The sequence below is a fragment of the Colletotrichum tamarilloi genome (genome assembly GCF_030869305.1).
Source record: "Colletotrichum tamarilloi strain Tom-12 chromosome Unknown Scaffold_187.1, whole genome shotgun sequence".
Lineage (NCBI taxonomy): Eukaryota > Fungi > Ascomycota > Sordariomycetes > Glomerellales > Glomerellaceae > Colletotrichum > Colletotrichum tamarilloi.
The window spans coordinates 1-27,978 of NW_026849570.1; the positions used below are offsets into that span (position 1 = coordinate 1).

The following is a 27,978-nucleotide window of genomic DNA, read 5'->3' on the forward strand; positions in this document are numbered from 1 at the left end:
TCAAGATTTACTTTCCTGAGCAGCTGGGTTTCGACAAGCTCCAGGCGTCGTCAGCAGAGGGCACGCTGTCTGATATTGAGATCGAAGGGATTTTCAATCGCGGTAACATTTTTTGCCGGGAAATCACGCAAACCAGCTGCGCCTGCCGCCTGATCGAGGTCATTGTCCAAGCGCGGTGGATTGAGCACTTTGACTCGTACGTCGAGCTACTTGCCATCACTAAACCCAGTATGTCCCGCGCCAAACGCCGCAAAGCGACGCTCATCAAGACATGTAACGACTTTGGGTGGTCCGAGAAGGAGTTGCGAAACAGGATGGCCATCTGGCGCGGTTACAAGGACATCAAGGACGCGGGAGGCTGGGCAGTGCTTGTCTTTTCCGGCGTGGGATTCTACCGCTTCTGCAAATACAGAGTTGGATTTGACCCGGATAGCATGCAGCGACTCCGGTGCCTCCGGCCGCAGATTGAGGTCGCCGCCGATACGCTGCACCCCACATGGCGGCATCTACTCGTGATTGTCGGTGAACGTACGCAGCGTCGCTTTTTCGGCCACCCACACGACTGGGTAGTCTACAGGGACGGTTCGGTTCCGGTATCGCTCCGGTCGACATACCTCAAGTACAACCCTAACTTCAGCTTTGAGCAGCTTGAACACTCAGTCATAGATATGAGCGCGTGGGGTACCGATGACCCACGGTGGGTGCCGCCAGTGGACGCCGTGGCTTGTGTCCTAGGCGTACACACATGTCAATCGTGCGGGCGGGAACAGTCCGAAGACCCTAAGACCAACTCGTGCTACTGCTTCCCGACGTTATTTGGGTTCGGACGCCGGTTCCCCTCTCCGGTGCAGGTGTTCCGGACCTCTGACGGACGCAACAACGGCCTGATGGCTCTGTGTCCGTTTGAGCGCGGCGCGGCGATAGGTGAATTTGTGGGCCTTATCACGAGAGATTTGCAAAAAACAGACGTCATGGATAGCTCGACGGGTGGCCGAGCCTATCAGATCTGGCAAGGTCGGCAGGGCAACTTTACGAGGTTCATCAATCACAGTCGCCAGTCCAATGCGCAATTCCAGCAATTTGTGTGGATGAGTACGCAACGCATCATCCTAGTGAGTAAGGGCATTGAAGCGGGGCACGAAATCACGGTAGAGTATTCTGAAGCTACTGGCGTGATTCGGACAAAGGATGTCTCTACAAAGAGTCAAATTGCCGGGAACAGAGTGCACCTCGGCGGGGAGAAATGACTCTGCGGAGTCGTTGGTTTAAGTATGACACGAAAAAATGGGCGAGGCGGCAAATGGGGTTTACTGTGTAGATGAACCACACGGACGGACCGGCGGTGAGAGCGGAATAAACAAGACCAGATTCTCATGTTTAGGAGAGAGGATATTTCCTTTCTTGTATAATTTTTTTCTTTAATTTTGTTTCCCGTCCCACAGCTTCCGCGACTTGCCGTGACGGCCTGTGTTATCCCGTCAGCTCTGGTTGGCTTTGAGGTTGGTTTTCGGGTTGTACCAAGCCGGCCAATCTCCCAAAAGCGCCCCGAACGGGGACTACCCCCGCGAACCGCTCGTACACACCGGTCAGAAAGGCCACTTCACTCGCCCGGGCCGTGCTCCCGGTCTGACGCACTACCCTGACTGACCTCTTGTTCAGAGAGTCAGGTTTGCCCACCGCCATAGCCACTCTAGAAGGGGTAAGATGGCGCAATGCCGCGAGGCTACGTCGAAGTGACGTCCTACACCCACTGGTCCCTCGGCTGGAGGGGCGAGCCCCTAATTGCTCCGGGAGGGATACCTGACTCCAGCAGACCTATGTTCTACTGCCCCCATGCCCACGGCTGGTCCTGATCCTTCCGAATCCACCTGTGCCTCAGAGAGACACCAAAAAGAAACCCTCGGCTGCCTTCCAGCAGATGATCAGGGGACTTTCGGCCTCTGACCTCGTGGTCTACTCAGACGGGTCGATGCTCGCCGAAAGCGCAGTGGGCTACGGGTATGCGATTCACCGCGGCCCTCAAGTCATCGCAAAAAGCTATGGTCACAGAGGTCTTTGATGCCGAAGCTGAAGGAGCCCGGCAAGGCCTGCGGCGAGCACTTCGTCTAGCCACCTCCTCCATCGCACCGATACACTTCTGCCTTAATCATACTTCTGCCCTGAGCTTCATCTCAGGCTTCGGTAGCTCTCCAGGTAGGTCGCAAGCAGCTATGCAAGAGATCGTCGACGCCCAGCAGGCAAGGAATATCAAATGCCACTGGTCGCCTGGACACATCTGGATTCCTGGAAACGAATGAGCTGATAAATTTGCAAAGAAACACGCTGCCCTCCCGATGCCCAACCCTCCGCCACTGGCCTCATACGCTGGAATAGCGAATAAATTTAGAACGCATGCCGGAGCCATTCCCAGCAATGGTGGAATAAGTCCAAGCAGAAGCACAAACTGGGTACGCAGGAACTGCCGTGGTCCTCTGATGCACCCCAGAACTAGACTTGCCTCGCACTCTTTTGCATCACCTCCTAGTCACGCGCTCTAGCCACGGACACTTCCACTCCTACCATAGGCGCTTTGGGCATGAAGGTGACTTTAGATGTAACTGCGGGCGGAAACTGTCGCCAACCCATTCAGTGTACTGTTCAAAGAATCGCCATACCCAAGCCCTATGGCCGATTGCCAGGACTGCAAAGGACCCAGGGCCACCACCGCCGCCTCCGACAGGTCAAGCCGAAGCCTACTGGAATGCCCGGTACGAGACCCGGGCACGTTTGAGAAGTTCGAACAGGCAACGCACTATTACGAGGCTCACTCGCTACGAGTATAGCGATAGCGAGCCTGTGACGATGCGCTTCAATGTTCTTTTACATACCTACCGACGACAATTGAGCCCCTGTTCTTCCTCACCCCCTTCTTTTGCGCCCGGAATTCCTGAACAATTCGGAATAGTATTGGAAAACATAACATTGACTCGTGGGCAACTTATGGGAGGAGCTTTTCCTTCAGCGGTGCGTCGCTATCCGTGGTTAGCACAGGGCTGCTGAAGAGCCATTCGCGTCAACCAAGCTAGGAGACCCCTGCTGGTGTGCGTTTTGAGACTGAACGGGCTAGAGGATTAGTAATAAGTCCCTAATCTAGGCACGAGAGGAAATGTGTATTGGGTTGCCGTCACGTAGTTACCAACATAACCTGACTGTGCTGACCTGTGCCAAATTCCCACCTGCCCATGGATCCACTCACTGAGTCGGTCACTCGGGACGACAGGGCAATGCGATTCGTCGATGGTTTTCAGCTGTGATACAAACCCCGGGTTTTTGGGAACTGGTGCCGCGGTTTCCTTGCTGAGTTACGCGAGTTGAAAGATGGAAATGCGATTGATATGTTATGTAGGAATATTAGAATCTAGGAATATTAGACTCTATGTAGAGGCTTGCCAGATCGGGATCATTTCAACGCTATGGAGGCGAAGCGGTCACCTCCTTGAGACAAGGGAGAGAAGGACCACAGTGATGACGAAAAGTTCACGTCGCAAGGTAAGAGCAAAGATTGACAGGGAAATCGACTTTCTTGGTTAACTTCAATAAGTTGCACTAGGACTTCATAGGCTAACGCTGCACCGCTGCGAGGATTATCCTTTGTTCAATTGTGGTTTCTGATTTCACTAGAAAGCCTCATCTTTCACACCGCCTGGCTCGCATGCAACATGTCCTGCCCAATGGTAGATAGACACTGGCTTCAACAACGTTCCTAGGTACTTTGCGATGATTAATTGCTAGAAGGACTCGTGAAACCTAGAATCTGAGTTAGAGCCACGCGATACCACTCCCAGTCTGCCTTTCCAGACTCGCGGCAAAGCCAATGTCTAACTAGTCCAATCCCTTGTAACATCAGTTTAGAGACTGGATTAACATTACCAAGGTTTTCTGAGAACCTTAACATAGTATACTGGCGTCGCGCCTGATGGCCAATCCCTGGAAAGGGAGAGGAAACCTAACCATCTCAGGTGTCCCCCACGCTCCGACGCAAGGACTCGGACACTAGTGGAACGTGCAAATGAACCTGACGAGACCAAGACCAGTCCGGGTAGCCCGACTATTGCTGGGCATCGTGTGCGAGACTTGCGAAATGTAGGCCATAAAACCTTCGGCTGCTCCCATTTGACACCATACGCAAGCCGTCTTTGCATTCTCATGGCGTATCTACACGAACGCTCCGCCAGCCATGTCGTTCGCTCAAAGAAGTGCCTGCGACCGCTGCCGATCTCTCAAGAGCCGGTGCTCAAGCGAATCTGGAGCTGCCAAGTGCGATCGCTGCCGAAGGCTCCAGATCGACTGCTTCTACAGCCCGCCGCGTCGGTTGGGAAGACCGACTAAGCAGCGTCGTAGCAAGGTAGCCACTCAGTCAACACCGTCAGCCTCCCGCAACTCCTCGAAATCGTCCAGCATAGCAACTCAAACAAACTTGCCTGATACGGTTCCATCCAATGTCAACGATCCGAGTGGCCTTGATATTGGGCTGGAAACAATGCCAAGATATCCGGCGGTGCACACAGTGGGGTTAAACAACTTTGTGAATTCATGGCCCCTGCAAGCCAACGATTCAAGCACAGCCTCGACGAATTGGATCAATATGTACCCGCTTGGATGCTCGAATCACCATACCAATACGGCAGAGACAGAATTTGACGAGATATCTCCCGGGAAACCTGTAGTAATTGGCTTTTCAACCAGTAGCGCAAACGACAGCTGGATGCTGGCATACGACCTAACCTCTGTCGGTAGTCACTTCGACTCGTTTGCTGGTGATGCTCTCTCGCTTCCACCAGAAGCCTCTCGAGAGGCCTCGGACGTGGCGCTCGGAGACTTGTTGACACTCGATCTCTGATATTCATGAGACGCACCATGGCAATGCATTTTACGAAAGGGTTCTCACCCTCGATCAAAACATTTTGCAGCCCCTCGTCGACGTTGTAAAACATCTTTCACAGCACAATCCAAGCATAAACCAACTATGGTTAAGGTGCCTACCGTCTTGATATGTTGCTTATGCCCGCTCTCTTAGCTTCACTACCCCGACAACGGGTATTTTCCCGCAGAAGCGTCTGCAGCTTATATCCAGAGAGGACTTCATATATTGAAGTCGCACTGGAATACATCACGCGGCTCACAACTGGCTGTACAATGAGGAGATGAACGAATTTGGCCTTGCAATCAGTATGTGATCGAATGAAGCAGGGACAGCCTGTGGGGCAGATAGAACCTATAGGGACGTTAGGAAGAGACAATGTGTTAGAACCTGCTCATTTGTGTGAGGATATTCTGAGTGATTATGTAGCTGACTGTCACGGCAGAAGAGTCTTCGCCCAACCGGATGGCTTCTCGTGAAAAAAATGCAACAGACGCTCGCCTACGCATGCATGCAGCGTTGTGGTCAGAGAAGATGACTTGTGGATGGTATTGCAATAGACTAATTTTCTTGGGGACAGAGGATTCATTAAATTTAGCCCTACCATACACAATATTTTCATGCCGTCGTTAGTAAAGTTTCGCTCGAAGGGGACAAGCAAAAAGATTGACTAATTAATTTATTAATTGGATTAGATTGTTTAATTGCTACTCAGTTTTGGCTGCTCTTATCCACAGCTATGCCCAGAAAGTAAGGTTTAGCTAATAGCCGACGCGTCTATAATAAGTCATAACGCCCTACTTCGCCCTACTATTAAATTAAGGCTAGCCATTTCTTAATTCCTCACTACGCAGTTTATCCTCTATATTAATTCTCTTTATTAAAGACTCTCTTTTTATTATACTACTTTCTTCTTATTATAATTATTTTCTTTATTTTTAAATTCCTTTTTTTACGTCTTCTTACTTTAGCTCTATTAATACTTATTATTATATTTAGTTTAGCGTACTTATAATCTCCCCCTAGCGCTCAGCTTTATTTATTTCTCTTATTTATATCCTCTTAAATTCGTATATATCGTATTTTAGTTAAACTATAAATATTTTTATTACTTCCTATTAAGTTCTTATATAGCTCTATATTTCTATTTTTTAACTACTACTACCGTTTACTACTTAAGGTTAGTCTCGATTTATAAAATATAATACTTTAATTACGTCGATTTATTTAAATACTAAGTATAAGAACTCGTATATAAATTTTATAAATATTATTAAACGTTAAAGGGACAATACTCCTTTTTTATAGAGGGGGGAGAGGGGTAATAAGTAACTAAGCTATTTATAATTTATAGTATTTTACAGTACTAATTATAGTATACTTAATATTTAGTACTTCCTCTATATAGGAAGTGATACTTTTTTATTAAGCTTATTATTATTACTATTACGGGACGTTATAAACTTTATTAGGGGTAATAAGTAACTTATAACTTATTAATAACTATTATATTAATATATTTAGGCGCAGTTATTATACTCCTTATAAAAACCTATGACTTATTAGCAGAGGTAGTAATAATATTATTTTTTAATATATCGTATTTTATAGCTTACTCTTAAATTTTTTATAATTAAAGCCTACTCGTAGCTACGAATAGGCCTTTTAAAAGTAAAATTAATACTAAGGATAATATTATACTTAAAGTAATTTTTATAAATACGAGCCGGCGTAGTTCGATTAATTTAGTACTAGTTTTAAAAATTTCGTTCTAGCTTTTATTAGTATTTTTTTTTCTTATATATTATATATATAAGTAAGATAGGAATATACTTACTCTTTACGGAACAGAAGAACTATAGAATAAGGCACGTAACAATAAAATAAGGATTATTTATAGTTAAAATAATCTAATACGACTTGGGGGCTAAAAAGAAGCTTAGTACTATATAATATATATAACCCGTTATTACAAGAGGAAGAACGGTAGCTAGTCCTATAGTAGCTACGAATAATACTAGAAATACACTAGTACGTTAAGTAAATTGTCGTTAGCGATTTTAACTTATATTATAAGCTATGGGGAGGTAGTAATATCCGAGCGCTAGATTACGAAGTAACTAAGCTTTTAAATCTAATAGACGATATAAACCTTACGAGTTAACTAAGAGTAGGAACTATTACGTACGAAAAAGGAGATTACTAAATAACTATTAACCTTTATTTTATTATTGTAGGTTTTGTTAACTAAATGATTAGATACAAAGTAGATTATAATATTATTTATAACTCCGATTATTTACTTATAGTAATGTCGCTATACTTAGTAGTAATTAAGCTATAGCGAGAGGAGAAACGAAAGTAGAAAGTGGTTAATAAGGAAATATTTATTAAGATACTCTTGGGATCGCTGTCGTAGTTACGAAGGTTAAGAACGAAGGCAGCGTTCAATAGATATATAAAGATAATTATTAACGCCCTCTTAGCTATTATTAAAGCTACGGTCCTAATTAATACCTTTTTATTAAAGTTTAGGAGAGGCTGGGATAAGTAGTACGTAGCTATTTTAGCTAAGACAAAGCAACTCTACTATAACTATAGCGAGCGATATATAAAAGAGAGCTAGGAGATATATAAAATAGTACGTAATAAGAAAGGCCGTATTATAAAGAAAGCTTTTTAATAAGTATATTACAAAGTAGTAGAAATAGTAGCTAAGTTACTTAGATTGCTATAGAAGATTACTAAATAGGCCCGGAATAAATAGAGCTAGTTATTAACCATTATATTAGAAATTAAGAATTTTAATACGTTTTAAATTATTATAACGCCCAAAAAGAAAGCTATATTTTTTAAAAAAGCTTTTTTTTTCCCACTACTCAAAATAAATCTTAAAGATATTAATAACGTATTATATAGTAACTAGATTAGCCTACTACTAGTATTAGAAAGCGAAGTAAAAGACGCTATTTAAGAAGTAGTACTACTAAAGGCCCTGGGCCCCGACAGTATTACTAACCTAGTACTTTAAGTAGCGAGGCTATAGATTATATTATATCTCGTCCATATATTTAACTAAAGCCTCTAACTAAGATATTATTTATAATACTTTAAAAGGTTTATTACGGTAGTACTTAGGAAGCTAGGTAAAGATAATTATATAGTGCTTAAAGTATATAGGCCGATAGCCCTCTTAAACACGGTAGGTAAAATTATAGATATTATTATAATAAAGAGACTGAGCTATTTTACTAAAATATACGGATTGCTATTAAATAGCTATATAGGTAGGAGAAGACGTTAGTTAATAGAATACGTATTATATTAAATTAGGGATAGATATACGAAGCCTGGGGTTTAGAATAGGGAATAGTAATAAGCCTATTTCTTTTAGACGTATTAGGCGCTTTTAATAATGTTTTATACTACTGATTTTTATATAATTTGCGGAAGAGGCGAATTGACGAAGCAACGGTACGTTAGGTTATTAGTTTTTTCAGATGCTAAGAGACGGAGATTTACGTAGATAGATTCCGATCCGAAATTTATAAGCTCGATACTAGTATCTTATAAGGGTTGCCCCTTTTGCTAATACTCTACCTCTTTTATAACATAGATCTCTTAGATAGTTATAATAAGACCAGAGATATAATAACTACTAGCTTTATTAACGACGTAGCGATCTTTACTATAGGAGATAGTACGGAAGAAACTTACTAAAAGCTTTAAGAAGCGCTTTAGAAAGCCAAGATATGGGCTCTTATTTATACATCCGTCCTTACGCCCAAAAAGTTCTAGCTTACTTACTTTATAAGAGTAAAAACCCGAATTAATATAAATAAAATACTTAATAGCTAGTAGGGAAAAATTAAGCTTAAAATAACTTATAAATACCTCGGTCTTATTATAGACTTAGCCCTTAAGTAGAAATAATATATTAACGAGATAGAACGTAAGGTTACGAATATTATTATAGTACTTAGTAGTTTAAGTAGTTGTTTTACGTGGGGCGTAATAACAAGAGAAATGAGGATAATTTATAAGGGAGTCGTAATACTTTAAATAATATATGCTTACTCGTTATGGTATAATAGTAGTTAGAGAGAGATGGGCTATACGAAAAAAATATTAAATAGACTATAGAGGCTCTAAGCTAGAGTAGCTAGGATAATATACAGAGTATATAAAGTAACCTAGTTCCTAATACTAGATATGGAAATGCACCTCTTACTAGTTAAATAATAAATATAGAAATATAATATTAATATTATTAGTAGAGTAAGTATAGCCGAAGTTACCGTATATAAAGGAAAGAAAATTAGCCTGAAATAGATAATAATAAACTAAATACGCAATGGATAAGATATAATTAATTAATAATAATAGTACGAGTATATACTACTTTTTATTACTCCCCCGTGGTAGTAGGGACTGCGTATTTATATTACTAGAGGTACGGAATAAGCTAAAAAAGAACACGAACGTTATTTAGAAAAGAATACTAACGCGGCTTATATTTATATAGATAGTAGTAGTATTGATAGTTAAATTAGAGCGGTAGTAGTCTGTATAACTATATAATAAACTAGGAAATCTTATATAGGAGACGATACGATATTTATTATTTATGCGGGAGAGCTATAGGGTATCGTCCTAGCCCTCGAGATAGCCTAGGTAAATAAGGAAAATAGAAACTACTAAAGTAAAGTCTTTATATATACTAATAACTAAGCTACTATTAAATCGTTAGCTAATTTAAAAGGGAAGTCTAGCGCGTACTTTTTTAAGGCTATTATAAAAAAGATATAAGCCTTCTAAGAACAGGGACTTAAAGTCGAGCTCTAATAGGTACTTGCTTATATTAGTATTTAGGGTAATAAAGTAGTAAATATCGTTACTAAGGAGGCGATAGGATAGAGGCTAGACAGATGGATAAATAGGTTTTAAAGTAGATAAGCCGAGAGCTTTACTTAAACTTAGGACAATAGTTAAAATATAGTTACATAAATAGTCCTATTACGCGTAGCGAATTAATTAGGAAACCGAGACGCGAGGGAGAATATTATTTAGTTTTATACCGAAGCTAATAACGAAAGTCCTCGAACTCTACGAAGGCCTTAGTAAATACTAGGGCGTACTCCTAGTCTAGATACGCACGGAAAAGATCGGGCTCTAGGACTTCTTTTTTAACCAAAGAGTACTAGGTATTACTAATACTAACTACCTATGTTAGGAAAGATAATAAACGGCGTTATATATTTTACTACAATGCCGCAGGTTTTGATAACTTAGGTAACACGGGATTGAGTTATATACTAAACTAAGCTAAACATTAGGGGGAGACTATAGGTATGCTAAACCGTTATATAAGGAGAAAGACTTTAATAGAGCTTAGATATATATATATATTAAGAAAGAACTGCGAACTATACGAGGTACTAGTTAAGGGTAGTTAAGATTAGAGAGTAAAGTAGGAGATTTAGAGATAGCTAGTTAGTTTTTTATACTAGCGAAGTAGGGTACTACAGATTAACGTCCGGAGTGCGTTAGTTGTTGGCTAAACCCCGCTATCCGGGCATCTACTAACTAAAGTAGCTAAAACCGAGTAGGAATTAATTAAATTAAATTAAATTAATAACCCCTGCCTATCTAACTGCTGCTCAATAAGATTAATTTATACGGGCCCACTACGTTATAATAGGTAGTTACTAGAGATCTACTAGTTGACTGAGAGCGTTCTTAGGCCCTTGGCGAAAATGGGGTCTATTAGTACCCGATGAGATACTGTACTAGGTTAAGGTTCTTAGGAAAACTTAGTGACATTAATTCGGTCTCTAAACGAATACTATAAGGGACCGGACTAGTAAGATGTTGGCTTCGCAGTGGTATCGCCTGGCTCTAGCTTGAACTTTAGGTTTAACGAGTCCTTCTAGTAATTAACCTTCGCAAAGTACTTACGAACTATGTTGGAGCTAGTGTTGTCCACTGCACAGGACATATCGTATGCGAGTCAGGCGCTGTGAGCGATGAGGCTTTCTAGTGTAATAAGAAACCACTATTTAATAAAGGACAATTTGGAGATATTGTGATGCTCTACAATCATCTTCGTCAGAGTCCTACTACGGTATTAGGCTAAAGTTTAACCCCCTTGTCAGGTATCTTCGCCCGTGCTTTTCGAGATTACATTAGCAGCATTACTTTCGAGATTCTTGTGCACGTCGAACACAAATTTGGCCATTGAGAGTCACTGCTCTACCCTGGCCAGACCCACGCTACCTGGTAGGGAGTTTAAACTTACCCCTATAGACCAAGTATACCGTCGATAACATGACGATGAGCTCCTCTTAGAACAATCTCGCGCCAACATCAGAGCCCTTCCGTGAAACCCACAATTCGTAATCGATGTGCTTCGGAAATTCATTACAGCTATGGTCCAGCGTTAGCCTTAACAGCCCTAGTGCAACTAATTAAAGTCAATCAACAAAGTCAGTTTCCCTATCACCCCTTGCTCGTGCCTTGCGACGTGAAGTTTTCATAATTACTGTGGTCTTTCTGTCTCCCTTATCTCAAGGAGGTGACCGCTTCGCTTTATAGCATTGAAATGGGCCCAATCTAGTAAGCCTCTACTCCGTACGCAGAGCCTGCAGTAATATTCCCACACGACATATCAGTCGTATTTCGATCTTCCAACTCGCGTGATCTAGCAAGAAACCTATGGCATCAGATCCAAAACACTCGAGTTAGTATCAAAAATGAAAATCATCGACGAATCGCATTGCTCTGTCGTCCCAAATGACCCAGCCACAGGAGAACCACCGACACGTTTCCGCTTTTTGAGTGGCTCCATGGGCAGATGAAATTTGGCACAGGTCAGCGGAGGAAGGTTATGATGGTAAATCCCCAATCTAATACGGTTTATCGTTCACTATATGGGAGATTGGCTCTCTGTGATAGCTAACAGATGCTTCATGACTCGGAAATGTCCGCCCGAGATTGTTTGTGCTCAGACGAAGCGTGTTACGACTAGCAAGAGTGACATCTATAAGAACACAGGACCAATTACTTCTGTTCCCAATACTGGCCGCTTAATACCGAACCACAGTATTTCACAGTACACCACATTGATTCATAAGCGCCTGAACAAGATGCCTTCTGTGTTTCTGGTAGTCCTCACTGGTTTACTGGCTTCTCCTATCTTAGCCAGTGTATCATCTTCCAACTACCTTCCCTTCGAGCTTGAAAAGCGCGACTGCGGTTTCAGCTACTGTGACTGCCAAAGAGTCCAGTGCTTTCTAGATTTTTGCTTCGACGACCATGTAGACCCTTGGGTTTTGGTTGACAGCGCTAGTACGTTTGCTCCTCCACATCCCTGATGGCTGAGTTGCGCTAACTTGACTTTCGCAGTGAACGGATACTACGGGGTAGACTGCGGCCAATTCGAATACTGGAAGCGCAATGAGCCAGCTGAATACTGCAACAATGGTCTGCGCAAGGGCAACGCTCTTTTCTACATTAACCGCAAATTTGGCTCGCTTGGAAAGTCCTTTACGGTCAACTATAAGAACACCGACCCTAAAAACCCTAATCGTGGCTCCGTATCTGGATCATGTCGCCCTGTCCAAGACGTGCAGTGTAATTGTCACTCTCGTTACAACGCGGAGAAGCATGACTGCTCTAGAAGCTGCGACAATTAAGGCGGTATACTTCGAGGAGCGCTTTGGGTGTGACCTTAGGGCTAGGTTACATGCTTCGAAGACTTTGTCAAACTCAACGCTGTGGCCCCAAGAAATTGATCTCTTGCGGTAAACATGTCTCAGGGTAACCAGTGTAGACTAGGCCTATAGAAACTCACACTACTCACATAGACTCTAGAATTATTAAAGAGTTGGATACCTCAATCCGTCGGACTCTCCCCTAACCCTATGTCAGATATCACACTATTCATGACACGGTGCCGTGAATCTTGAGTGCGTGGTTCTTTAGGTGCATCTTGTGTTTAATGGTTATACTGCCAGACTTTAGACTCTGGCTTGTCGATAGTCGAAACTTTGGACAAGTATTTGAGTTGAAAGTTTTTAGTCAAGTCACCAGACGTGTAGAACACACGGGTGAGGTCAATCAACCGACGCTTATCGTCTGATTGCAGGTCCATGGCCTGGCTAACTCATATCAAGTAGCTCCTCGGCCGCGGCTTCTCGCGATTTGCGGGATGGACAGAATAACGACATTCAGCAGGCTATCCGCCGGCGGATCACGAGGTGAGTCGAGAGCCACATCGTTCGCTAACAACTAAGGGCGAGGCCGGCGCACGGTGTATCCTTCTCACACAAGACAGTACGCAGATACTACATCAATGGCGTCATCCCTCCGTCAATATTAGTCTTCGAGCGTAGTAACGATCTGGGCTGTGACCTTGTCGTAATTGCTTTTGTGCTAGTCGCTGATGGCGACAGGTGTCTACCGTTGCCGGTTTGGAAAACCTAACGCCATGGATTTTGCGCTCAATATCGTCTATGGCCTGCTCGTCAGTCCAATCATCCCTAAAAGACTTCAGCAGCTCCCTCTTGAGTCTCTCGTTTTCGCTGCGTATCGCTCGTTTGCCTTCTTATACCCTGGTGAACCTGGACGAAGCTTCTGGATAGCTTTGGTCATCGCCCTGATGGTCGGGTGTGTTGCCACAGAGGCAGATTGCTCCGCCGAAAGATCAGTGGGACAGCGCTTGAAGGTGGAGTGGCTAATGCTGCAAGACTGCTTGAGAAATGCCTGCCGTAGCTTATGTTCAAGGAGGATGCCCCAGAGATCAGCAGAGAGGCTGCGCCCGAGATAGTGCTTCATCGGGCGTTCCCCGCACGCTGCTTCCGACCACCCCCACTTCGATTGTGTCGCCGATCTCCGCCGTACTTTGGCCAGGTTCGGACGTTGATCTCTTCCGTCGACGGCGTGTGACCCGCCGTCGGCGTCCGATACCGTGGATCCCCTTGACGAGTTCCGCCAGCTGGTTCGGATGCACGTCAGTTCAAGCCGTTCATGCAAACGTGACAGATCTTCAGTATGGTCAGCAGTGGCATAATGGATGGGGATGAGTATAGTTATTTATTACTTGAGTGATCTGCTGGGCCTGCAGTAGATCTATATAAACGAGTGGCATCTATCCCTTGTAGGGCAATCCTGTTGGATAAACGATATTGATTTAATGCAATACTACTGAGGTCATCGATTAAAGGGTAATTATTATGCTTTTTTTTAAGGGATTTCGTCCTATCCCGGTCCGAGCGGGGTTCTGTCTTATATTTACCTATTATCACCGGTTCTTGTATATTATTTAACGCATTTCTAGCATCCCTTTATCCAAACATAGTCGTCAATCTAACAAATCCTGGCCCGACTATGTAGTTAACTAAGTAATGACTATATGCGGTAAGTTTCACCTAAGCGAGGGTATCCTAGATTCTGTCACATCGCTACTTAGTAATCTCTAGGCTATTTAGTCTCGTCTACCCTTACGGCCTTTAATTCCTAAGGCTTATATAGTATATAACGTATATATAAGAGTTTTTTTAAAAATTTGCTAAAGCTATTATTATAATTATTTTATATTATCCGAACTTATACTACTAAGGATAGGAAAAGGGCTTTATTATTTTTAACGGGTACTTAGTTTCCCCCGCTCTAAATTAATTTTATTATTTTTAAAATAGTTCGACCCTACTTATTTTTTTATTATCCTTACGAATCTAATTCCTAGTTTAGCGTTTTTACTATATTAAGTTTAATTCTATTATTTATATAGGTTACTATATTTATTAGCGAACTTCGATTTATTTTATTACCCTAGTTTTATTCTGCTATTTTAAACTCTTCTTTTTGCCATTCTTTCTTAGGATTCTACCGCGCTTTTCTGCTGGCCGTTTAGATCCTTGGCCTTCCCGATTCCGGATTCTGCCCCCCTGATATTGATTTTCTGCCGCTCTTAGCCGTGTGCTGTAGATCGGTCGTCGTCCGCAGAACCGGTTGGAGTGGTAGCCCTGGTAGCCGGGGTCGTGTCGGATGAGCGTCCTTCGTTTCTTGACGGGCAGAGATCTGCCGCTTTGGTTGAAGAGCCTGAAGGGCGTGACCTCTGATGTGAACGATATGAGCCAAGATATTTCGTTCGTGACTGGGTTGGGCCCAAGGCGGGACGGTCGGGCAAGGACAGGCTTCTGTCCTGTCTGTGCGAAGACCTCATCGTCAACGAGCGCGGCTGGGTCCAGGACGCCCCCGCCAATGCTGTGTAGTTTTGTTGGGCATCGCGGCACAACGTACGTGTGCCACTTGATGGGCTTCTCGACTTGGTGGGCGCCGAGGCATTGTGCCAGCTTTGCCTTACTAGCAAGTAGTTTTTCCTGTATTTGCTTGTTCAGCGGCTTCAGAGAGTAACCTGTACTGATATGGTAGACGTGGGGAAGGTCCGCTAGCCCCAGGCCAAAAGCCTTACAGACGGTCTGTCGTACGGCGAACGGTGCGATTTTCCGAGCGACGGCCAAGCCTTCTTCCGGGACACGGGCAAAGATGCGGAGATCCTCCTCCGGCTGCGCCTGCGGCTGATCCGGGGCGGGGAGTGGGGCCTTTGGGCGGACAGAGCTCTGGTCGCTCCGGGTCGTCGTAGTGGTGTTGCCCGTCATCGGTGCGGCGACAGCCGCCCAATTCCGAGCCGCTGCTGGGGTTGTCTCGTGATTGATCAGTCTCTTGAGGGCTTGGATGACATAGCCACTGGCTTCTTTCGCGATCTGCTTTCTAGAACCGTCGAAGCTGGCGACAACGCTGTCAACGGACTGTGCAATGGTCAGAAAGACGTCTTTCCGTGCCTCGTACTGTCTGGCTTCTTCTGCAAGGGCTGTCAAGACGGACCCTGTGGCGGACCCAGTCGGAGCAGATGCTGTAGAGGTTGCGGGCCCCTCGGCCGAGGAAGGGGCGTCGTTGGTGGTGTCAAGCTGGCTTCCCGTTAGGCTAGGCCGAGTCGGCAGTGCCTTGGTGTCACGTCGTCGCTTAGCTCTTGTGGTGGGGTTCGGCTTCGGAGATGTCCCGGAGCCTAGTTCGGGGTCAGCAGTGTCGGCCGACATCAGCCCGGTGCCCGGCGGCGGCTGTGAGGCCATCGCGGATGCGGGCTCCGGCAAGGAGAGGTGAAGAGCTTTCGGCTGTTAGTAATTTTGTGGTAGGTTCATTCATTCACTAACAGCAGATGCCAAGAAAAATTAGGCGAGAGGGAAGTTATTAGACTGATTGTGGCAGTGAACAAGCTCTGAATATATATAAGAACTCCCACCTTGGCCATCGACACTTGGTGTCCAACACGCCATGCGCCACCCTAGTCAACTCATAAGATAACTTGGACAACAATGAAGGTCTTTCAACTTGCTGCTTTGCTGCCCTTCGTGAGAACTAATCCTAGAAGCCTCCCTCCCCGATGAGAATCTAACGTGCGAGTTTCAGAGCACTTTCTTGAGCGGTGTATGCGCTGCGTATCGCAACAACAGCCCATCCTTGATTTGGCAATGCCTGGGATCTGACAACTCCAACTCTGGATACACCTCATCATGCTGTCCCGGAGGTAGCTACCAACAAGACGGTGCTGTTAGTACCCCACGCGCAGGTGTAAACTCGCACAGATTTTAACGCGGTATAGTGCTGTACTTCCAATTGGCAAGCTTTTAAGTCTTGCTGCACTGCGCATCCTGGCTACTGGGCTGCCAACGGCTAAGAGCAATCGGTTTCAGTTCCTATTGATCCTCTCACCTGCTGTAAAGGGTTTAAGGTAAAGGCCGATGCCATTTATCTAGCTTACTACAAATATAATTGTGCCGGGTCGAGCCCGTCACATGGGATACTCTTAGCTATGCTCGGTACAAGGTTACGACATCAAGGGATAAAAAGGAAACATAGACGCAGATAGAAGAACAAGAAACCCTTCCTCATCTGAAGATTCTCATCGAGAAAGGAAGTACGGGTTGCAACATTGCTCCGACCGCCTCTTGCATTACCTGATCGACAACACAATAAGTTGGGTACACAGATCGGATTGGCCAATATTTAACACGAAGTCTCCAGATTCAGCAGCAGGAGGCTGGTCAGTAGGATAGGAATAGTGACAGATCTTCAGTATAGTCAGCAGTGGCATAATGAAATGGGGATAAGTCTGGTTGTATTGCCTAGAGTGATCTGCTGGGCCTGCAGTAGATCTATAAACGAGTAGCATTTATCCTTTGTAGGGCAGTCCTGTTGGATTGACGACTGTGTCTGGATAAAGGGATGCTAGAAATGCATTAAATAATAGGTACGAACCGGTAATAATAAGTAAATATAAGATAGAGTCCCGCTCGGACCGGAATAGGGGGAAATATCTCAATCAAGCACAACAATCACCTTTTGATCAATGGACCTCAGTAGTATTGTATTAAATCAATATCGTTTATCCAACAGACTTATCCCCATTCATTATGCCACTGCTGCTGACCTTACTGGAGATCTGTTAACACGACACTAACGCCGTCATGGTCGTGGGCTAAGATACGATTACCAATAACCTAGCCTAATTATCATAAGCTTAACTAGAATAAGGATATCTTAGAAGTCGTTAGCTATATTAAAGGGAGGTAGTTAGTTATAAAGGGACACGTTTTATACGCTCTGTAGGATAGACGGGTAATAGATCTAGCTACGTCTCGTGATAACTTAGATAGAGTATCGCGGGCGGCCTGGATACTAGCTGCCAGAAGCAGAAGTCAGTCGCCCTCTGGGATATACTAAGCACATACTATATATTATTAAGAAGAAGCTTTTTCTCCATTACTAATCGAAGTGGTCTGGGATGAGCCGTCACTGTTGAAGAGGCAGAGTGAAAGGTGTCTGGAAATCCGATCGAGTGTTGAAAGCCTTCGCCAATCGTATGGCATCGTCCTCACTTGGGACGGGAGTACTACGTCAAGGAGACTGGGTTACTACGTCAAGGAGACTGGGTTACTTCAAGTTTCTGCACGAGGAGGTGAACCGAAATTGGCTTCGCCAGAAAAGACGGAGGCAGATTTCTATCATTTAGACGTATTAATACTGTAGATAGCGTTCAAACCCAGACAGAGAATTCAATCCTTGAGACGCAATGCCAAGTTGGAGTGTTATGTGTGGTGGCCCCGGATCTCCTTTCCGCTCCAGCCATTCAGTGATGTCGCGAAACCGGCAACCATGCCAGGAATCGCCCCCCTAGCTTCGACTCTCGTACTCGCCTTCTACACGTTCGTCTCCGACGCATTCCGTCTACAGCTGCGCGAGCTGCTCTCGATCGGATTCTCAATGCCAGAACGCGCGCCGACAACATGTTTTGTGATGGTTTACAAGCCACTTGACCGCAACGCGTGGTGTGCGACACATCTTTGTGTTAGCCTGCGCGATCCTCCAGTGCTCGGCCCAATGTTGATCTGCCTTGATAAAACTTCTCAGAGGCCCAAGACTGCCTCCCCACTACTGCAACCCCGTTCCCCTCAATCACGGCAGCCAGATAGACGTGTGATGGTCGCTAACAAGAGAACAAGACGGGTCTGGAGACGGGTTCGGAAACGGATCCCAAGACATAGTCCAAGCTGTCTATGACGGAAGTAAGAGACAAGAGACTCTCACGTAGACTGGCTCCTATTTCAAGCCTAGCACATATTATATAAATTATTAAGAGGAACCATGAGCCGTTATGGTTGCGGAGGCAGAGAGGGAGGTAGCTCGACTAGAATTTCAATACTAGCTATTTAAGCTCTGTCTCGAAGGTAGTTTGACGGCAGCAAAGCTCCCCGAGGATAAGCTTCTTAATATTCTCAATATTAGTTCTAGGACCGGTAATTAAGCTATTAAGATCGGTAAGTAATACCCCCTAATTAAAATTATAAGTATTAATATCTCTACCGCGCTCTTACTTATTACTATATTAATAACGTTTTTTTTAACGTTAAAAATATAAATTATAGCTAGGCTCGTATAAAAAAAAGTTTAGACTTTATATATATAAGGAACCTCGTTAGCGGGGGCGTTTTAGACTAAGAAGCGCTTTTTTAATAAGCGTACAAATACCCTAAGCTTAATAAATAAATCGAGTTTATTAAAATAAAGACGAGATATTTTAACTTTATTAATAATAGCGCAGACGAGCCCGTTACGCCTATAGTTAAGGAGGAGGATTATAATAGGATAATAGTATATTACGAGTTTAAGGTACGGTTTTTAAAAATAGCTAAGGCTATAGGCGTCGATTTTAACTTAATACTAAAGATTTTTATTATATTTTCTAATATTAAATTCGAAAAAGTAGCGGGCTAGTTAGACTTAGTTCCTATATAAGCTATAAAATATAATAAAAAAATAGTTAGAAAAGGGGCATAATTCGCTTAAATATTAAAATACGGTATACTTATAGTTCGTACTCTTAATAAATTTAAGTTTCCTTAATTAATATATAATTAGGCTTAGAGAATTACTTATTAATAGTCTTTAATAAGGGAGGTAGGGATAAGAACAATACTCAGAGTTTTTTAAAGAGAGTTTATAAGGAGTTATATAATATTATAAACGAGGTATATAATAAAATATAAGTTTTTTAAAATAAAATTATAGCTTACCTAAGAAATAGCTAATTACCTCTTACTTTTTAGATTATTAATTATAGCAAAAAAGCCTTTATAATTAGGCTTAACTTATTTAATCCTATTTTTACTCTATAAATGCCTTAGTTTAAATAAATAGGATTATACTTATAGAAATAATTATTTTTTATTTTTACTATATTATGCCGCTAGTATAGAGCCGTTTCTACTTCTCTTTTTTACGTCGTATCTAGGATTTAGACCTAGCCCTACGGACTATTCTAGCTCGTTAAATTTAATAAATATTTTTAATACCCAGTTCTAGTACTTAGTTCTAATACCTAATTCTTATACCTAGTTCTTATACCTAGTTCTAATACCTTATTATAGTAGTTCTAGTACTTAGTTCTTATACCTAATTCTAGTACCTAGTTTTAGTACTTAGTTATAGCGGTTCTAATACCTAGTTTAATAATACGACTAAATATAGAGAGTTAGTAATTACCCCGGTAGACTCTATATAAATAAAATAAATTCGGAGACTAATCCTCGTTTAAAGGATCTAAAATAGGTCCTAAGACGAGTCCTAGGACGGGCCCTTAAACAGGTCCTAAAATAATATAAGCTATCTTTAACTTATATAAAAAATAATAAGCTACTACACAAATTACTTCTAATTAAAAGCCTAGACTATTTTATATAAATCTATTTTACCTCTCTTTACTAAGAAAAATATAATCTTACCTTTTATTCGTAACCTTTTTATATTTTTTTTTTTTTAACTAGAAATGAACTTTTTTTACAAAAAAAGGTATAACTTTATACTTAGCTATTATTTACTAAACGCTCTTTTTAATCCGTACTAGCTTATTTTTATTACCGATATTAAATATTTATCCCCCTTATTTAGAAAGTTACTTCCTTTGATATAAGCCCCGTTAATTAGTATTTATTATTAAAAAAGTTGACGTATAGTAATTAATTAGGTTATTATTTATAACTCGTATATACGGGTGCCCCCGTATTAAAGTTTATAATATAAAATACGTATAATTAAAAACCTCAATACTTTTAGTTAGCTATCTAGAACTTTGTGCCCCATATTATAGGACTAAAATACGGTACTATATATTTTTATAGCGTGATTTTAAAAGTGCATCTTATAATCGAGCGTTAATTTATAAACTTTATATTTAAATTTATTACCGTTTACGACTTTAAATAAATACTTATATCGGAAGTGTTTAGTTAAGTTATTAGATATATAGAACTTATAGGTAAGTTTATCTAACTAACCCTAGTTATTTAAAAGTAAGTCTAGGGCCTAGCTAATATAAATAAAGTACCTCTTAGGCTACTCCTTATTATAAGTAATAAAAACGGATCGTATAATAAGATCTAAGCGGCTGCCCTTTAATAAATTAGAAGTAGGGTTATAAACTATAGCTTTTAGTACTGACTGAGAGCGAGCCCGGGGTATAGTACTTCCTTCCTAAATAAAATAATACGTAGAAACAGCCTCAATAGCTTTATCTCTCTATTAGTATTAGCCTTCGAGCGTAGTTACGATTAGGGCGTTAAGCTTCTCTATTAAGTATTTTTATACTAGGCCCTAAAGTCGATAAGTATCGCCTAGTATATAGTTAGTAAACCCGACGCTATAGATTTAACGCTTAATATTATCTATAGCTTACTTATTAGTTTACTTATTTCTAATTTTCTATTTTAGTTCTCTCTAGAGCCTCTACTTTTTATTCTATATTATTTATTTAGCTTTTTTATACTATTTAGAGCCTTAGGGTAGTTCTTAAAGAGCCCTCGTTAGGTTCTTAATTATTAAGTATATTATAACTAATATTAACTACTCTAATATAAGGCTAGTAGGGCGGCGCTTAGAAATAGAATAGCCAATATTATAGGACTACTTAATAAGCGCTTATTATAGTTTTTAATTCTGAAGGATACCCTAAAAGTTAGTTAAGATATTCTACCTAAGGTAATACTTTTAAAAAGGATCGGAGTTACTATATCCTAGAGCTAAATTTTAAAGGGCTTTATTTACGTCAATTATAATACGAGTTAGTAATATTAATTATTAAGTTATTAATAAAATAAACTATTTTAATTAAACGCGTTAATAATATTATAATATAAATTATTTATTATCATAAAATACTTAAAGCTAAGTATTTTACTAATTTTTTAAACTTACGCCGCTATTATATTAAAGGAGATATAATCGTTAGAAATTTAGTAGCCGGTTAATATCTCAATAGTATAATAAAATATAAAAATATTATTTAAGTCCTCTCTTAATAGTAATAATAGCTCCCGCTCGCTAAGATATATATTTAAGTTATTAAAATAGTATAATAAAATAAAGCTAAATACGTTAAAAGTTTAATATTAAAAGAGGATACTTAGGAAGAAAATATAGGGGCTTAGGAATAAAGACGGGTTAAATATTATTTTAAGAATAGAATATATTTTTTTATAATATAAGTAAATCCTATTAATTATAATAAACCGGAACGACTTACTATTCTTTTTTTCTAAAATAGCTTTTAGTAAATTTTAAAATAAACTATAAAAGAAGCTTATATAATTTACTTTTTAAGTTTTTAGTAAGTACGACTTTAATATTTTTAAAGCATAAATTTAAAGTTATTTTTAAATAAAAACCGGCCGGAGTAAGTAAGAAGAGAAAGAGTACGGTAAAAATACGTAACTTTTTAAGTTTAAATAACTTTTTTATTATACTTAGTATCGTCTCGATTTACTGTTTAAAGTCGTCGATTATTATATAATAATTAGCTCGGTACTACTTATTTAAATAATACTTCTTTTTTAAAGCTCGTAGAACTTATAGCTATTAATAAGAGCGTTAGTATCGTTCTATATAAAGGAAACCTATTCTATATATATTACGGTTTAGTTTTTTATTAATCTTTTTATTAATAGCTCTCTTAAAAACGAGCTAAAAAACTTTCTAATATATACTTAATAAGCTCTTTTTTTTAGTTCCGCGTTTTTTTTTACTATTCTTATTAATTTTCTAACTTAGGACTTAGTTAAAAAAATTATATATAAGGCCGAGCGAGATTTTTATATAATAATTTTATAAGTTATGCTTAAGAATATAATAAAACTTATTAATAAATAATATTAATAAGTTAAAGAGCGTACGAAGTTTATAAGTATATACTAACGTTATTACTCTTTTATAGTATTAAAAAGTACTATTATCCTAGGGCTATAATTTTAATAAACAAAGGGATCCTTATTAAACGCTTCTACCCTATTTTACTAATACTTAGATAACTAAACGTTACTATTAAAGAGCCTAATTTAGTTTTTAATATTTATATTATCGTTACTAAGATCGTTAATATCAGTAGTATCGGTACCCGAGTTACTTTTTTAGTTCCTCGTATTAAAAATATTATTATTATTATAGTCGTTACTTTTAACTTTAGTAATAAATAACGTATTAAAATCGTAAGTATTTATAATCGTACGTCGGCGTTTTAGTATAATGAGAATTAAGGTAGTAGTAAGGAGGGAATAAATAAATAAGTTAAAAGAGTTTAGTTTAAAAAGTATATAAATTAAAGAAACGGGCGCACTAAGTAATATAGTACCTATAGGTTATATAGTATATAAAAGTAAGCTATAATAGGGCTTATTCTAATAGCTATATTTAGTTATTAAAAACTAATAAGTAAAAAAAGATCGGGGAGTTAAAGAATTAATAAACTAGTTATAGCCGCGTAGATAGTTTAAGAAAGTATAGCTAAGGAACTATAATAAGTACTCTAGGGTATATATCGGGGACGGGTAAAAGTAAGGGTCGCTTATTAAATATAGTACCTAAGTTTAAAATAGTAACTATTTTATAGCTAATAGCCCGCTAGATTTAGCAGTAGAAGCTACTAAAAACGGTAGCAGACTAGCCGTCTCTTAGTTTAAAATAGTAAATTAAGTTATTTTATATACTTATTATAGGGTATTAATTATATAGAAGCTTATTATTTTTATTAAAACGGAGCATATTTTTAAAAAAGCTTAGACTAAGCTTTATAAAGAGTTTAATAATTAATACCTAATCCTTTAATACCTCTATATAATATACTTATTTTTAAGAGTATAATAGGCCCGTTACTTTATTTAAAAATACTAAAACTTTAATACTTATATTACTTCTAGTACTAAGTTAAATAATAATAATATTAAGGGTTATTTTTTAAATAATCTTAGTTATTTATATCGGCTTATTAACGTTATATAGGATATAATTAGTAATTAAGAGCTACGCTTTTACTAAGCTTATATAAAGAACGAGGTATTTATAAGTTAGGAATATATAAGTACTTATTTTAAGTACTTAAGCGAACTTTAAATAATACTTTTTTTAAAATATTTTATTTTAATTAAGATATAAGGCCGGTTTATAAAAAAAGTAATACTATTTAATAAGAGGCTATTCCTAAACTTCTTCGGATTTTATAGTTTAAACTATACTATTTTAATTAAGTTAAGTATTTTATATTATTATAAGATCTATTTTAAAATATTAAATTTAATTACTTTTAATAAGTAAGAGGTATACCCTTAGTAACGTCTTTAAAAAATATCTTTTTCAAATCTATATTACTAGATCTTTAACCCTAAAATTACTATATCCCTTTATAATAAGCTAAAGAATAAAATATAGCCTATTTTATTATAACTAGTATTACTTAAAAAAGGTTAGTTAGCTAGTTAAGCCTATACTACTTATAATAGCTAAGGTATAAATAATAAAAAGCGAGGCTACTTATTTAAGAATAAAAATAAGTTAATATTAATTAGGTTTATAAAAAAAATAAGTTAGCTAAGTTAAAACTAAATATCGAGCTTATTTTAGTAATAAATAAAGAGCTAGTTTAGCTTTTTTAATAGGGAGAGGATAATAAGGAATTATATAAATAAACGGCCGATATAGCTTAGTATTTAAAAAAAACGGAGCTAATAAAAAGTAGTTTATAATAATAATAAATTATTATAATTATATTAGAAAAAGTAGTTAAGTAAACGTTATTATAATTTACTTTTTATATATTTTAAATATATAATAAAAAGAAGCCTTACTTATTTAAAATTTATAAAAGCTTAGATTACTAGCTTATTTAAGATTTATAAATTTTAAATAGGTAATATAGTAGTTCTAAACGAGTACGTAAGTTATAATAGTATTTTTATTTTTAGAAATTTTAAACTAGAGCTTTAGTTAGAGAGGATAATAGGAATAGTTATATTAATATAGTTACCCTTACTACCTTTATAAAGAGGTACTATTTTTATAAACTAATTAGAGGTAGAGAATATTATACGTCCCTAAGAGCTATGCGTCTGTATTAATTTGTTATGCGTCCCTATTAATTCCCTTATTTATTATTATAAACTCCTAATTAATATAAAAGTTAAGTTTAAATAAAAACTATTATTATTATACTAACTTTTTTTTATATATAATTAGTAGTTTAATAGCTCAATTATTAATAAAAATATATTTAATTATAAATACTTAAGTATACGAACTAAGCTTTTTTTTTATATTATTATAGTCTTTATTATACTTAAAACTAAGTTATTAAATCCCTTATTTTTTAAAATACTAATTTTATTTATGTTATACTTATTAGCCTATTTAATATTACTAATTTCTAATATATTAAGTAATCTAAACTATAACTTAATTATATTAATAATAACTCTATTTAAATACTTTAAATTAATAATATAACTTTTCTAAATTTTAATTAATAAGTTCTTTTTTAAAAAAGCGTTTTTTTTTTTTTTAAAAAGATTTATATTTTTTTAAGATTTTAGAACTTACTTAGTAAATTTTTTAAACTATTTATAAGTTAGTATAATATTTAAATTATATTAAATATAAACTTATTAAGCTAATTAATTTTCTTATTATAAAAAAAGCTTTTAGAAGTTTATAAATACTATTACCCTCGTTTAGTAACCTTTTTTATAATTATAAAGAGTTAACTTTAGAACTCCGAACTTAATTAAGGCTTAATTAACTAAAAAACCTCTCTTAATAGCTTTAAAAACCTAAATAATTTTATTTTTAATATAGTTATAAGATTATTATATATTAATAAATAAGTATATAAAAAAGAATTATATTTAAACGATTTTTATAATTATTATAGTAGTTTAAAAATTGTAAGTAGGGTTTTAATACGGTAGCTGGGATGGAGAAATGGGGTGGCCAAAAGGGGGGGGTGGCCAAAAGGGGGTAGGTCGACTTATTAAAACATGATTCAGTAATTCCAGCTATCCCAGCACCATCCTCGCTTGCTGCGTGGTCCCCCGTGATGTTCTCTAAATCAAAACATATGCCAAATGGTACTAGGTCAAAGACGATCTAGTGTGCAAGTTGTGGTAGATATCAAAGATTGCCGATCTTTCCGGTCAAAAAGTCAACTGCCTCGGGAACATGGCGTTCATAATCAAGGTGAGCAGGCGTGATATCGAGAGTGCCAGTGCACACCTTATCGCCTTCGTTGCAAATGAGTTTCAGTTTGTCTTTGGGGAAGTTGGGAATCTGGCCCTTGTCCTGCTGATTTTGGGTGTCACCATAGGTGACGACTCCCAAGATCTTGCTCTTGACTGCATCAGGGAGGTTCTCAATCGCGCGATGTGCGGTGGCAGCTCCTTGACTATAGAAGACTCCATTGTCAGTCTCAAGTCGTTGATATTGCATTAACCCGCAGAAATATGCATACCTATAGCCTCCAGCTACGACCTTTGACTTGTCGCACTTATTGGTAGCATCGGTCAAAAGCCGCTTCATCTCATCAACGCCGACGGGATCAGCTCCTCCGGGGAGGAAGTTGGTCGTGAGACCAGCGGCGTAATCAACTCCTTCTGTCGCCACTTTGTTTTCGCCGTACTTTTTCTTCAGACCGTCTGAAGTCGGAGGTCCAACGGTCGACCCCTGGAAGATTTGACGTCAGTCATCTGATGTGTATATGCGTTTCCCCCTCATGCACATCGCGAATACGGTCTAGGCTTATCTGGACACGGGACTCCGAAGCGCGGCGGGGACTTACCATGTTTCCGACTTCCGTAGAACCCCGGGCGAAGATGAAGATGACATCACGGCAGCCTCCTTGCGTGTATTCTTTTGCTATTGTTCCGGTCTGGCGGCTCTGGAGTTGAACTGTGGTATCGACCTGGGCGCGGTGGATTAGGAGAATTGGACTACAGAGTGCGGTGGCAGTCAAAGTCAAGATAGTAATCTGAGTCTTCATCTTCTGATATATTGATGATAGCGGTGGTTAAATCTCGTGTAACATATGTAGGTGCAAAGAAAAAATGGCTAGAGTGTGCTGTTATTCGAGTTATGTATGCGGTGCCGTTGTGACTTTCATATTGATGGTGGTTAGCCTTGAAGGCCTGGATTTATATCTGAAATCAGTAGGTAGGTCATCCTCATCGATGGATCTGGAGGCTCGGTAAGTACTTTTGGCAAAGAAGGCGAATTCGATGTCTCATGTCTCGGCATAGGGACATACACCGATTGAGCTTTGAACGGGACTTACGATGCCCACGCATCATGAGGCCGGTGGGAGGGTGCCAGCGTCTTCAGGTCATGTCAACTGGGTTTCTCTCGTCACGTCATATTACCACCACACATTAGCGTTGCTCGGATCGCCTGGAAAGTTGTATTGTATCATCAGAAGGCCGTGGTGTTGCCAGAAATTACGACAAGACGGCGATTTGATGAAATGATTGACATCATGAATCGTTCTGCATCGGGACGTGAGTGCAACTAGCCTGTTACTGTATTCAAATCCTCTGACTTCGACAGGAATGAAGGGTCACCCTTGCAACGGACTCTCGGTTTGCTCAATGAGCGAACGTAATCGCATAGGGAGGACGTTCTGGGCCGAGACCTTTCTCGGAACACTACTAACATGGCATGAATTGTGACACTCGATTTAAGTCAGTAGTGTATGCTGCTTGCGATGACGTTAGTATCAACTCCTGATTAGTGGCTAACACCGCGCTAATCAAGAGTTGATATCAACGCCAGGCGTGGCACCAATCCATGTCTAAAAAACGATGCCCAAAAGGCAGACAGTCATGACATAAGGTAGGATATGACAACGGAGAATCAATATCATGACATATCATCATCGCCGTGGAAACCTTCTCAGTGGAATCCTGGTGTGACTCACCGAACCAATACCCGGCCATTGGCCCATCTTTTGAGGCGGTGACGTTTGTTGAATGGGTCAAGCATAGACTCGCCTCTGAGCCGCTTGTTCGTGCCTACTAGCTTCCACTCAACTTTAAAGCCTCCACTTCAATACCCGACTTCTGGGTCGCAGCGCTTCCAAATTGAATCAGCACACAATCTTTGTTGATCCTGAAATCTACCAACAAGAAGCCATGCTTGGATGAGAGGATGAGGTG

The 27,978-nt window shown here is 39.5% G+C and overlaps 5 protein-coding genes across 5 annotated transcripts; 3 read left to right on the top strand and 2 right to left on the bottom strand.

Moving 5' to 3' along the window:
* On the top strand, positions 1-2,109 carry CTAM01_15944 (SET domain-containing protein; the record flags this gene model as incomplete). The annotated part of the gene is made up of 5 exons (XM_060531937.1): positions 1-1,112; positions 1,443-1,499; positions 1,664-1,699; positions 1,814-1,998; positions 2,052-2,109. Coding segments are annotated over 5 exons (1,448 nt in total), but the record flags the coding sequence as incomplete, so codon positions are not given.
* A 5,897-nt stretch (positions 2,110-8,006) lies between these two features.
* CTAM01_15945 (zinc knuckle) lies at positions 8,007-8,204 on the top strand (the record flags this gene model as incomplete). The annotated part of the gene is made up of 1 exon (XM_060531938.1): positions 8,007-8,204. A coding segment is annotated over one exon (198 nt), but the record flags the coding sequence as incomplete, so codon positions are not given.
* Positions 8,205-12,045: 3,841 nt separating this feature from the next.
* On the top strand, positions 12,046-12,594 carry CTAM01_15946 (uncharacterized protein; the record flags this gene model as incomplete). The annotated part of the gene is made up of 2 exons (XM_060531939.1): positions 12,046-12,247; positions 12,305-12,594. 2 exons carry the CDS (start codon positions 12,046-12,048, stop codon positions 12,592-12,594), a joined length of 492 nt encoding a protein of 163 aa, XP_060373474.1.
* A 2,151-nt stretch (positions 12,595-14,745) lies between these two features.
* CTAM01_15947 (uncharacterized protein) lies at positions 14,746-16,032 on the bottom strand (the record flags this gene model as incomplete). The annotated part of the gene is made up of 1 exon (XM_060531940.1): positions 14,746-16,032. One exon carries the CDS (start codon positions 16,030-16,032, stop codon positions 14,746-14,748), a length of 1,287 nt encoding a protein of 428 aa, XP_060373475.1.
* Positions 16,033-25,945: 9,913 nt separating this feature from the next.
* CTAM01_15948 (cutinase) lies at positions 25,946-26,810 on the bottom strand (the record flags this gene model as incomplete). Its single annotated transcript, XM_060531941.1, has 3 exons — positions 25,946-26,216; positions 26,283-26,494; positions 26,610-26,810. 3 exons carry the CDS (start codon positions 26,808-26,810, stop codon positions 25,946-25,948), a joined length of 684 nt encoding a protein of 227 aa, XP_060373476.1.
* Positions 26,811-27,978: the final 1,168 nt, after the last annotated feature.